Source organism: Acomys russatus, chromosome 9 (genome assembly GCF_903995435.1).
Source record: "Acomys russatus chromosome 9, mAcoRus1.1, whole genome shotgun sequence".
Lineage (NCBI taxonomy): Eukaryota > Metazoa > Chordata > Mammalia > Rodentia > Muridae > Acomys > Acomys russatus.
Window position 1 is genome coordinate 35,927,137 of NC_067145.1, and position 14,002 is coordinate 35,941,138.

At 41.7% G+C, this 14,002-nt stretch overlaps 1 protein-coding gene across 1 annotated transcript in view; it reads right to left on the minus strand.

The window, feature by feature from the left end:
* Slc35d2 (solute carrier family 35 member D2) overlaps positions 1–13,441 on the minus strand; it is a 23,812-nt gene extending 10,371 nt beyond the window's left edge. The window contains 6 exon segments of the mRNA XM_051150858.1: positions 483–575; positions 1,776–1,844; positions 1,846–1,882; positions 8,541–8,608; positions 10,721–10,794; positions 13,432–13,441. Of these exon segments, the coding sequence (XP_051006815.1) occupies positions 483–575; positions 1,776–1,844; positions 1,846–1,882; positions 8,541–8,608; positions 10,721–10,794; positions 13,432–13,441 (351 nt within the window).
* Between the last annotated feature and the right edge of the window lie 561 nt (positions 13,442–14,002).

Below are 14,002 nucleotides of genomic sequence, written 5' to 3' on the forward strand. Positions count from 1 at the left end.
CTCCAGCCCCAAAGAGTTGTATTTTAAACATTATAGCTTCTGTATTCTATCATTTTAGAGAAAAAAAAATCTCTTAATCCCCCATTCCCTTTGTGGCACTGAGGATCTAGCCCACAGTCCTGTGCATGCTAGTCAATGTTCTACCACTGAGATACATCCCCAGTCCTAGAAATTGTTTTTAGATATTTAAATATATTTTCAGTGTCTGGCAATCACTCAATTCAAGGAGCTGTCTAAGTCTCCAGAGTCTCAATGGAGAGGCCAGAGAGGGTAAACAGTGGGTGAACCAGCACATCAAGAGGCAAAATTCTCCTAGAATATAAGAACTTAATAAATTACCAACACCTCTCCACTAACAATGGGGCTACTTCCCAATTAACCTATAGAGTGAAAACTCAAAGTGAAAGAAGCATTGAACACACCCACCTGAGCACATCATAGCTCAGCCTTGCCTACCTGTTTCTAACTCAGGCCACACTTACCTGCTGAAAGTCTCCAGCGGAAACACTAATAATAGCAGTTGGGAAGATCATGAAGCAGGCACTGTAGAAAAGCACTCCATAGTTCCACAGCTCCTATGAGAATAAGAAAAGTGCATTCCACTGTAGAGCTATAAGGTATCGTATCTCCTGAGCCAATCTGTCTATTTATGCATAACTAGAATGCGTAAAAGGCTGGCTCTGTACTGAGAGACTTTTGGCCAATGTCTGTTGTAGAAAGGAACGCTGTACTGTGTGTTGTAACTTCAGAATAAATGTTTGTTTGACACCAACAGCTACATGACAACGAAATGAAAACAGAAGGCCTGAAGCCCTACTCATCTCTAACACGCCACTCTTAAGCACATTGTTCAAAATAGCACATCTGAAATGAGATCATGGGCATTTAAAATGTTAACCAGCTCTTTTTAAACATCTGCTCTATCCATTATAAGAATAGCAGTCTTCCGTGTTTGCTTTCACTAAAGTGGCCACCCACTTCTCCTAAAAAAAAAAAAAAAAAAAAAAAAAAAAAAGAGGGAGATGACATATTGTATTTTCAGGAAGGCAATAAACCCGTTTTTGTAAAACTGTCACCATTCAAAGAAACAAATGGGCACACAGATTTTAAAAGTAGCTCACAGAAAGCACCCATCAGGCAGGGAGAACTCCTTCACAAAGTACAAAGAGCTCAGAACAAAGACCCATATGCTGGCTCACCCCAGACAGCTTCTGGTCACAGCTGGGGCTGGGGGCGGCACAACAGACAGCCCCAAGCGCTTGCAATCAGAAGGGGTGGTTACCTCAGAGGACATGGCAAGTGGCCGTCCAGCCATCTCACTTCATGAGGAACCAGGCTTGGAGAAATGAAGGTTAAAGGCATAAGGAATGACCAAATCTTGCATCCAGAAACTTATAGCACAGACTAATGCTCTCAGAGCTAATATCATGACCCTGGCCCCCTCCTTCTGAATTGGTCATGGTCATTAATGATGATGCTTTAAAAAATGAATTTGTCTTTCAAAATGTACATGAACATATATATATATACACATACATATGTAATATATGCTGATTTATATCTAAAATAGTGACATCCCTTCCTCCCTATTTGTTTTCAAACAAACTGCTACAATGCCAAGAAGAACAAGGTCTTATACAGACAATAGTTAAGAAGAAATTAGTAGTTTCTAGATCACAGGGCATGCATCAACCGAACAGGTTCATTTTAATTTTTCATGCCCTTTCGGGAGCCAGATGGTACAGGCAAACCCTGCAGGAGGGTCGGTCTGGTACATTCGGGTCCATTTTCTATTTGGTATAAACTCCATTTGCTGCTGTGAAGACATCATTCAAGAACACAAACAAAGACATAGTCTTCCAAGTTGAATGCGAGGTCAGAGCTGGCAGGGAGAACAGGAAGGGAAGGATGTTACACAGACACTCTCAAGCTGGCCCCAGTGCTGGCTTGTTTGTCGCTGCCTGGTCCAATCTGTGTGCAGTGCTAGTATCATCTTTTCTGGGGCAAATTTTCTCCCTCTTGTTAACTCCTTCAATTCCTCCCAGATGAGAACAAGACAGCAGATCTGGTGACCTCAATTGAATTACATCGCTTAAGACCTGGGGACCTGAACTGTATTGCTTTAACTGCAAGCTCTTTGTTTGCTAACTGATAGGTTGGCACAACAACTAGCAAGCCGTGACTGTCCTGAAGGCATGGTCTGACCACCCACCAGTAGCCCTAAGCAGGGCCATGCCCAGGGGACATGTTAGACATCTGGGAGTGACACCTCCATATGGTACCCAGATAGTTACTTGTCTGTCAAAGAGTGAAACAAGGATGGGCCTATGCCAGCCTTCCAAGGCTCCTTCCTTTCAGGACTTTGAATAAATAAATATTGCTCAAAATTAGTTGAGTTCACTCTGGTTCTACACTGGACACTCCTCACCAAAGAAATGTATATGTGCACACACATGTGTGCTGGCATGTATACATATATGTACACTGGTGGGTGTGCAGGCCAGAGGTTGATGTCACTCATGTGTCTTCCTTGGTCACTCTGCACCTTACTTTTGAAACATGGCTTCTTCATCGCACCTAAGGCTCACCATTTTTGGTACCCTAGCTGGCCAGGTGAGTCTCAGAGACCTGCTTGTCTCCACAGTTCCGTGGTGGGGTCACAGGTGTGTTCTACCACGTCTGGGTTAAGGACAGACAGAGTCATTTCCCCTGCCCCGATTCTACATATTAATAATGAAGGGAAGAAGTCTGAACTAGTTAACACTGGCTCGTTCTAAAACATACCAGCATATGTAATGACCACATTCTATCAATTATCACAGAACAATAAAACAACAATAACTGGCAGGGCAGTAGCGGTGGTGGTGGTGAAGGCACACACTCAGGAGGCAGAGGCATAGGCAGGTAGATCTCTCAGTTCAAGTCCATACTGGTTTACAGAGTAAGTTTCAGGATGTCCAGGGCTACGCAGCAGCAGCAGCAGCAGCAACAACAACAAACCAAAACCAATGAAACAAACAAATAAAAACAAGAATGACTGGGCTTATAAACCTGTTGGCTTGTTTTAGGCGCGCACGCACGTGTGGTGTGTGTGTGTCTGTGTGTGTGTGTGTGTGTATTGGGTGCTGTAGAATGAACATGGAATAGACATAGAATGTGCATGCTAAGTACACGTTCTACCACCAAGCTACACCCCAAGCTCTAATCTGTTATTTTAAATTAAATGCCTAAGAACACTTTTAGACTGAGGGCATTAAATGACAAAAGTAAACAGGTCACTGCTTTTTGTCTAGGGCAGTTATGTTGACACCCAGTGATGCTTCCAACAGGACACTGTCATCTACAGAATTTACATTCGACACCCACACAATAGAGTTACAAAGAAAAAAAAAATCACACACACACACACACAAAGTCTCATAATATTTAAATTACGTTGGACCACTTTGCCAACTGTCCTTTCTGCCCATGGCCACAGTCATATATGTCTGTACGTGGTCTCAGAAGCACTCTGGTGAATGTGGGACCAATTTTTGATGCTCACAGGAACACATGGGAATGCCACTAACTCAACAGATTGGTCTCCTAGCTTAATCACCAAGCCCTCTCTCCAGCCCCTTCACTTTATTATTCTTCAACATGGTTTTGTCATTCTTGGTCATTTGAATTTCTCCATTAATTTTATAATAAATTTTCCAGTTGCTGCAGAGAAAGAAAAAGCCAGGGGAGCTTTGACAGGCTTTGTGTTAAATCAGTGGCTCAATTAGAGTTTCTACTGCTATGAAGAGGCATCATGACCATGGCAACTCTTAGAAAGGAAAATATTTAGTTGGGGCTGGCTTACAGTTCAGAGTTTTAGTCCATTATCATCATGGTGGGAAACGTGCCAGCGTGCGGGCAGACATGGTGCTGGTGAAGGAGTTATGTTTGTGGTTGTTTTATGAACTTGTGTTTCAGTTTCTCTCTTAACATGTTTAGCATCCAAATAATTGAGACTGGACTGTTATAATTGTTTAACAAGCCTTACAGCACAACAGCTGAACAATGAGAGCCTATATTAACCCTCTAAGCTGGTCTGGCCTCCTCTTTGCCAAAGTTCCTGAGATAGCTGCATTGATGGCTTTCTCTGCTCCAGCTGTAGCTCATGTCTCCTGGACCCCTGCATGTGGCTGATCCCCTACTTCTTCCTCTGTCTCCTCCCCTGGCTCGCAGGAAGTCCAGCCCTAGTCTCTCCCCTGCTCAGTGATTGGCTGTGAAGCTGCTTTATGGACATATCAGGGGACAGTTGGGGAGCAACTTTTAGACAGGAGATTCTTTGTTGTTGTTTTGTTTCGAAACAGGGTCTCTCTGTGTAGCCTTGGCTGTCCTGGACTCACTTTGTAAACCAGGCTGACCTCGAACTCACAGAGAGCTGCCTGCCTCTGCTTTCCAAGTGCTGGAATTAAAGACATGCTTTAGACAGGAGATTCTTAGAACAAGAATTGCAACCAGATATGGAGGCAGGGGTGGAGGCACAGAAATCAGCACTTGAGTGTTTACACAGCCCACAATAACATTATGCCTACAGAGCTGAGAGTTCTGCGTCTTGATCCACAGGTAGCAGAATGACTGGGAGCTACACTGGGCAGAGCTTGAACATATGAGACCGCAAAGACAGCCCCACAGTGACACCACCCCCAGCAAGGCCACAGCTACTCCAACAAGGCTGCAGCTCCTAACAGTGCCACTCCCTCTCGGCCAGGCATTCAAATATATGAATGAGTTGGGGGGCGGGGAGTGGGCATTCCTAATCAAACTACCACAGTCAATTTGTGAAAGAGCACAAAAATCATTCAATCTGTATTTTGTGACTTAATATGATTTGTTAATGGAAAATATTACAATGAATGTTAACTCATATGTAATTTGAAAAAAAAAAATCACCTTAATTAAAAATGTTTACCACTGCCAGGTGGTGGTGCGTGCCTTTAATCACAGCACTCGGAAGGCAGAGGTAGGCAGATCTCTGTGAGCTTGAGGCTAGCCTGGTGTACAGAGCAAGTTCCAGGACAACTGACTTTACAAAGAGAAAGCCTATCTCAGAAAAAACAAACAAACGAACATGTTTACCATGTTTAGAACAAAAGTAACAACTGACCTTGTGTGCCTCATGGTAGGGTTGAATCTTTCCTGACAGCCAATGGACATTTACAACTCCACTCACTTCACTCCTGGAAGCCGTCATACTTAGGTGAGTTTGGTTCTTTTTGTTTTTTTTCATCCTTTCAATATGTTTCATATGCAGTGTGTTTGCTCGGGTGGGTTGGAGTTGGATTAGTATATGTTACATGTGGGCATATGAGACCATGTATGTGCATGGGGAAGACATGGGTTGATACCCTGTGCTTTTCTCTAAGTGTGAGACAAGCTCTCTTACTGAACCTGGAGCCCATGGGTTGGCTAGAGTGGCAAGCCAGCAAGGCCCAGAATCCGCCTGTCTCTGCCTCCTGGGTTTGGGCTGTGGGCTAGTTTTCCCATGAGTCTTAGGGATCTGAGGTCAGAACCTCAGGCTCCTGCTTACTTAACAAGACTTTACCTCCTGAGGCCCCTTCCCAGTCCTACTGTGTTATTTTTACCTCACCATGGGGTCTTCTTTCTGAGGAATTGATTTGAATTGCTACTTGCTGCAACTTAATGATCAGCCACATGCAGGGGTCCAGGAGACATGAGCTACAGCTGGAGCAGAGAAAGCCATCAATGCAGCTATCTCAGGAACTTTGGCAAAGAGGAGGCCAGACCAGCTTAGAGGGTTAATATAGGCTCTCATTGTTCAGCTGTTGTGCTGTAAAGCTTGTTAAACAATTATAACAGTCCAGTCTCAATTATTTGGATGCTAAACATGTTAAGAGAGAAACTGAAACACAAGTTCATAAAACAACCACAAACATAACTCCTTCACCAGCACCATGTCTGCCCGCACGCTGGCACGTTTCCCACCATGATGATAATGGACTAAAACTCTGAACTGTAAGCCAGCCCCAACTAAATATTTTCCTTTCTAAGAGTTGCCATGGTCATGATGCCTCTTCATAGCAGTAGAAACTCTAATTGAGCCACTGATTTAACACAAAGCCTGTCAAAGCTCCCCTGGCTTTTTCTTTCTCTGCAGCAACTGGAAAATTTATTATAAAATTAATGGAGAAATTCAAATGACCAAGAATGGCAAAACCATGTTGAAGAATAATAAAGTGAAGGGGCTGGAGAGAGGGCTTGGTGATTAAGAGCACTTACTGTTCTTGCAGAGGACCCAATTCCAGTTCCTAGCACATCCATGGAAGCTCACAACCACCTGTAACTCCAGTTCCAGGGCATCTGACACCCTCTTATGACCTTATGGGCCCTCTTATGGGCACTTGCACTCACATGCACATGCACATGCACACTCACACTCAAATGCACACTCACAGCCATGTTTCGGTATGTGCCTGTAATCTCAGCACTGGGAGACCAGTAGGTGCCAGAAGCTCATTAGCCAATCAACCTCACCAACAAGTTTCCAATTCAGTGAGAGACCCTGTCTCAAGGGAAGTGGAGAGTGACAAAGAAAACCCAACACCCTTTCTGGCCTCCTCATGGGCAAACTCACATGTATGCAACACATTGGGAATGGGGAGGAGAGAGAGAGGACTGAGAAATTGAGATTACCAGTAACTAAGATAAGGAGATTATTGTTTAATGAATTCAGAGTTTCTATTTGGGATGATGAAAAAGTTTCTGAAATAAATAATGGTGATGGCTACACTGTACCTCTACTCTTTTAGAGATGAGGCTTTCTCCAAGACTAACTTCAGACTCATTATGTAGCAAAGGCTGGCCTTGAATGCTCAGCAATCCTGCCTCAGACTCCCATAGGCTACGAGTGTACGTGGGTGTAAATATTCTTAATGCACTTGAATTGTACACTTAAAGCAGGTACAGTGATAAACTTTATATTATATATACTTTACTTAAATTTGTAAGCCTTTTTTTTGGTGCTTCAAAGTACATTGTTAAGAAAAAAAAAAAAAAGAAGATGGCTCAATAGGTGGAGAGTCTGTCACAAAATCATGAGGTACTGAGCCTGGTTCTCTAACACCCAAATGAAGAGGTAGGTCCAGGCATCTGTAAAGGCAACATTGAGGACCAGGGTAGGCCGGTCCCTGGGACTTGCTGGCCAGCATATCCAGCCAATCAGGAAATGAGCCTATTTCCAAAAATAAGATGGAGTGTGGTAAAGGAAAGCACCTCTCTCCTGTGTAGTTTCTTTTCTTATTGTTGGGAAAAGACCTTTACAAAAGCAGTTTAAGGCAGAAGGCGTTCACTTTGGCTCACTATCCAAGAGAACAGTCCATAATGGCAGGAGGGATGTCAACGTGGCAAGTGCTTGAAGCAACTGATGACATCACTGCATAATCAGGAGACAGAGCAACGGAGGCTGCTGCTCAGCTCAGATCAGTTTCTCCATTCACAGTCCAGGGTTCCAGCCCAGGGAGTGGTCTCACCTAGTTAACATGAGTTTTCCTAGACTCACTAACCTAACCAAAGTAATGCCCCAGACATTCGCAGAGGCATTGGCACACCAACAGCTTTTGCACAAGTCTTGTTTTCCTTTCCTTTCCTTTTCTTTTTTCTTTTTTTCTTCTTTTCGACAGGATTTCTCTGTGTAGCCTTGGCTGACCTGGATTCACTTTGTAGACCAGGCTGCCCTCGAACTCACAGCGATCTGCCTGCCTCTGCCTCCCGAGTGCTGGGATTAAAGGCATGTGCCACCATGTCTGCCTTTGTTTTCCTTTTCTAAATTACTTATTTTTATTTTATGTGCATGGTGTTTTGCCTGCACGAATTTTATGAACATTGGTGTATAGCCTGCATGCATGTCTGTGTGAGGGCGTTTTATCACTTGGAGCGGCTGTGTGGGGTGTTAGGAATGGAACTCAGGTCCTCCAGAAGAACAGCTAGTGCTCTCACCCGCTGAGCCATCTCTCCAGACCCTCATTTTCTTATTTGTACATTTGAGACCACACTTCCTGATTAGTAGTTTGGTAGGATAGAGTGGTCTTTCTATATTTTTATTTTTCAAAGTAGCTTTTAATAAAATTAATCAAAGGATAGTGAAATAAACACAGATGAAATAAAACATAGGTGAAATAAAAAAGACTATACTTGTAACTATTGTTTGTTATTCACTTTTTCCTTACATCCAGTTTGACAGAGTATTCCTGTCCTCTGTAAAACCATGATAAAACCAACGTTACTGTGATCATATTAGTACTGACCGAGGTAATCACATCCCTATCTGTTACACACAAACTTCATATTCTATGTGGAGACATGACTATCCAGAAATCTAATAAGCATGGGTCTCAACAAAACCAAACCCTTTCCTGTCCAAGCTGTTCCTGGCCATGGTGTTTATCACAGAAACAGAAAGCAAACTAGGACAACATGCAAGCAAAAGCTTGGAAAATCCATCCCCCACTGGAGGCAATGGAGACTCCTCCCATTGTCACCTGGAACTGTACCTTAATTTACTTGTGCTTGATAAGCCACTTATATGGTTTCCAATGTAGAGAAGAGGCAGAGGAAACAGCTTCAGTAAAAGGAAAAAGAGGCAGTTAGAACTTCACTCGAACACCCGCCATACGTATGGATGCTGGCAGTGTGTGGTGTGTGAGGTGTTCTGAAACAGCAGCAGATGCATGAGTGACCAGCCCCGACCAGCACGAACCAACTCCTAACTGATACCGTTCTCCTTGTGTCACCGAGGGAAGGAAAGCCTTAAGCCAGACCGGCTTGGCCAAGCCTTTCCAAGACCCTTTGATCCCTATGAGAGACAATAAAAAGATTACTGTTTTGAGTCTCTACATTATACAGCAAAAAGTAAATGGAACACCCCCAAAAGTCCATGGAACCCTGCTTCATAATGAAATACGTAAGCTCTTACTTTGAGACCAAAGATGTCATTTCTATCAACATGCAGTATGCAACAAGGAAGGTAAAAACATGAAAGGTAGGGATGATGGGTGGCAATTTTGGTTGAATAACCGGAACCTACTTTAAAAAAAAAGGCTAATAAAGTATCGTGACTGCTCCTGATTATGATGATGATGATGATTTCAAGACAGGGTTTCTCTGTGTAGCCTTGGCTGTCCTGGACTACTTTTGTAGACCAGGCTGGCCTTGAACTCACAGCAATCTGCCTGCCTCTGCCTCCCAAGAGCTGAGATTAAAAGAGTGCGCCACCACCGCCCAGCTGCTCCTGATTTTAAATGCACACTGTGAACTGACGTTCCCAAGGAGGTAGGGAGACAGGGAGAGGGATGAAGGTAGTAGAGGCAGGAGCAGCTGCACCTGTGTTGAAGATTCCAGAAGGCCAATTAGGGAAGCTTTAAGGTTACGGAGAATTAGAACATTGCAGACAAGAGATGAATAACATCTTGGGCTGTATAAGCCTCTTTGAAGCCATACACCTCCCAGCCCTGTATCTGACCTAGCATTTTATGATTTAGATATAAATAGAGATGAAGAAGCCATTCAATGGCCTCGCCCTTAAGCAATATCAATTAACCCTCTTAGTCTATCTAAGTTGCTTACTGTCATAAGCTACTTCCTATCACCTGTCAAAGAATTACTCTAAGAATTTAACATCTGCCATATGCCTGGTCCTCTGAACTATTTCATAAAAACTGATTCCACTTCATAGTCTCAGGAGAAAGACATATCTTTCAATGCTGCATCCTAGTAAATTTGTACTTATATCCAATATACCAAATTGTATTCTTTACTCATATCTTTTATCAGTTGAAACTAAAAATGAGATCTGAAAGCATAAATCAGTAAACTGATTTTCATAAATCAGTTTTATGAAATCAGATTTCATAACAATGAGACCTGAAAGCATAAATCAGTGCAAATCTGGCCCATGTCTTGTTGATATAAATAAAGTTTTATTGTAACATAACTGCACTGATTCATTTACGTATCACACAGGGCTGCTTTCATGGTACAGTAAAATAAAGAGCATGGCCCTTAGCCAAAAAGTTTGCAAACCCTGGCTCTGAAAATTGAGAGTTTTTGGGCTGTTAAGTTAAGTAAAGTATGCATATTCACTTTTCTCTCTGCTTACCTTAATGCAGGTGTGCTGAATAGGGATTCACACAGGTGCAAGGGAGCCACAGTCAAGTCTCACACTCACTCACTGATCTCCCAAGCCTAGCCATATTTTTATTTTTGCTGCATTATATGAATAGATATTTTATTGTACATGAGTACTCTATTTTCATGTACATCTATCAGAAGAGGGCATTATATTACATTATAGATAGTTGTGTGCCACTATGTAGTTGCTGGGAATTGAACTCCGGACCTCTGGAACAGCAGACAGTGCTTTTAACTGCTGAGCCATCTCTCCAGCCCCATGAATAGATATTTTTATAAAATATTTATTAAGAACTTTCTCTTCTAGCACTGAGGAGGCTGAACTAGAGGGATTTTGAGTTCTAAGCTAACCTAGGATACATAATGAGAGCCAATTTCAAAGAAGAAAGGAAAAAACTTTCTACTGAGTTAGGCAGGAAGTGTAATCCCCAGTGAAGGGAACTGGCCCCTGCTTTCAGGTCAGCTTTTTAATCCTATTAATCCTATTTTTCTTTGTTTGCTTCTGTTTGTTGTTTGTTTTGTTTTTTCATCTTTCAACATATGCCTTTCCAGTGATTTTCTTGTCAAAATCAGGGAAGTGGATTAATATCTGGTTGCAATCATTGTGCAGAGACTCTCCTGTCCCAATGTTATGTAAACACTGTTATCCAATTATCTTTGATACGCCAATAAATCAGCTTACAGATGATCATGGAGCAGGGCAGAGCATAGGGCTGGACTTCCTGCCAGGCATGGGAGGAGTAGTTAGAAGAAGAAGTGGGGGATTCATCCAGGGGAATTCAGTGAGAAGGTCCAAGACACATTAGGAGAGAGGAACAGGAGCAGGGAAAATACAAAGTGCAAGAATTTTAGTATCTCTGGGATATAAGCTGGGAATAAATTAAATTAGCTTAGAGGGTTAAGAGGAGAGTAATAACTGCTCAGTTCTTATGTTGTAAGGTTATTATTGAACAAATATAAGAGTCCCAGGTTAAGAGAGAAATTGAGAAGCAAATATAATTTTATAAAATTAACATTACCAGGCCACCAACCCTCTGATGTGATTATCCCTGCCCCATTGATGTGCATCCTTCTCACTCTGCCCATGTTCTCTTCCACATAACTCCACCTGAGTGGCTACCTGGACCTATTATTGTGTGTAGCCTCACCATATGCTCGCTGCCACCATGGACAAAAACTATATGCGCTAATAGATACAGAATGAAGAAAATAATATTGTGTGAGGGGTACAAGATGTCTTTTCATTGTGCACAAACTTGAAAATTTAGCATGACACTCAAAATTTTGTGCTCATCTATGAAAATGATCCCAAGGTCATCAGGCAGAGGGACCTCAATCCATTAAACATGTAAAATTAGAATCCATAGTGTCTGTGCAGCTGGTTACTATTTCCAGATTTTTAATGTGCCAGCCTAAACAATTTTCAACTTTCTGTGGTCTGAGGTTCAACCTCTTTGATGCAGGAACTTATAGAAACTGTCTATGTTCATTTGAAAGCAGGGGCCTCTACTTATTCAAGATTCTACTTACCATGGTCTCATGTTTCAACAAGCTCCAATTCCGAAAACACCGAAATGTTCTCCTTCAGTGACTTCTCATGAGTTGAATGACTTTCTCACCTTGTAAAAATCAGGCAAAACTTATGTATGGTATGGATTTGTTCACTGTAAAACACCACCTTAAAGTTCAAAATTCAGTCTTCCTGAATTTAGTATTAATATTTTAATATAAATGCTTTTGAGTTGGAGTAAATATTTTTTTTTCAGTACTTTAAAATAATTTTCTACCACACCTTTGGGATTACTGAACTGTACATGAGTATGTAATTTATGCATTGTTCACCAGTTACCTTTTTAAAGTTTAATAGTTTCATGATATTTGTATGGATGGACTCACCCAAGAAATCAAGATAAAGATAATTCCTTAGTAAAAGCAGTTACTAAGTTTTGTTTCAGGATAAGAATTCTGGGAAGGGGACTGGAGAGATGGCTCAGTGGTTGAGAGCACTGGTTGCTCCTCAAGAGGTATGGAGTTCAACTCCCAGCAACCACATGGCAGCTCACAACCATCTGTAATGTGATCTGGTGCCCTCTTCTGGCCTGCAGGGATATAAGCAGGTAGAGCACTGTATACATAATAATAATAAAAATAAATAAATCATAAAAAAAAGAATTATTGGAAGTGCACAATATTAGCATTGTGTAAATGGCTTAGCAAAAGAAACTGAAATCCAATTAATTTCTTGGTATATATAGAATGGAGTGTTAGGTAAAACAGGACATGAGGGCACCACAATAATCTGAAGTGTTTGCTGATGGGTAGCAGTGCTCTGAGGGCTACTGGATTGCTTGACTCTTGGGGTATTATCATGAGTTCAGAGCCATGACAGGCACAGCCTAGTCTGAATGATGTCTGTCACCGACAATTTTAAGCTATATTTTCATTTGTTCTTTTGTAGACCTTTCTCTCACTCTTCCTTGAATGCAAGGAAGAGAGAAGCCTTACCACAGAGACTACCAAAGTTTTTAAATTCTGTCTGTGTGGAGCTCTTATAAGTCAAATGTCTTCTCTCTAATACAGTGTTTCCAAGGTTTGTAATGTGGCAACACTTTAATACACTTCAAAGTACTCTTATGTTGGCTGACCTGCCTGGAGACAAAGGAGTTGTATTAGTCCTAAAATCACTGGAAAAAATGTGTTTTCCTGCAGTCTTAACCTGCACTGTGGAAGGGTCGTTCTACCCTATAAGGGTTTGCTCATCAGAGGTTTAAAACCACTGCTCTAAGTATCAAATTTCTATTTGCAAGTTTGCTGAAAATATTAATGGGTTCAGCACATAGTTTACAAAACACATTTCCTGAGCCAGGCATGGTGGTGCATGCCTTTAATCCCAGCACTTGGGAGGCAGAGACAGGCAGATTGCTGTGAGTTCGAGGCCAGTCTGGTCTACAAAAGTGAGTCCAGGATAGCCAAGACTGTTAAACAGACTGTCTTAAAAACTAAAACACCAAAGACACCCCCACATTTTCTGGACAGATGCAACATATTTGTTCATCTACACATCCCAAGTGAGAACTGAAAACATACCCAAGTCCTACTTGTTGAACTAATGAACTTTATTGTAGTTACTTACAAGAATATTGAGAAGGAATTGCTTACCAGAGCACAAAGGAATCAAAGACAGTTGCTAATATGAAACTCAAAACTCATATGATACAGATTATGAACACTGGAAACCTGGAGCACAGTGCGTACCTGTAGGCATATCTACAGGTTAAAGAGCATATAATCATGGTGGCTCAATTTATCAAATCTTTTTTAAAGAAATATAATTTATTGATATTCCTCTGTTGATAATTCTCTGAGAAACACTTAAATGCTCAACATTCTTTGTCATTAGAGAAATGCAAAGCAAAACAACTCTGAGATTCCATCTTACACACATCAGAATGGCTAAGATAAAAAATCAGATGATAGCACATACTGGTAAGGATGTGGAGAAAGAGGAACACTCTTTCATTGCTGGTAGGATTGCAAACTTCTACAATCACTTTGGAAATCAATATGGTGCTTTCTCATTAAACTGGGAATAGGGCTACCTCAAGACCCAGCTATTCCACACCTTGGAATATACCCAGAAGATGCTCCACCACCCAACAAGGTCATATGCTCAACCATGTTCATAGCAGCCTTATTCATAATAGCCAGAACCTGGAAACAATCTAAATGACCCTCAGTTGAAGAATGGATAAAGAAATTGTGGTACATTTACACTATGGAATACTACTCAGCTATTAAAAAGAAGGAAATCCTGAAATTTATGGGC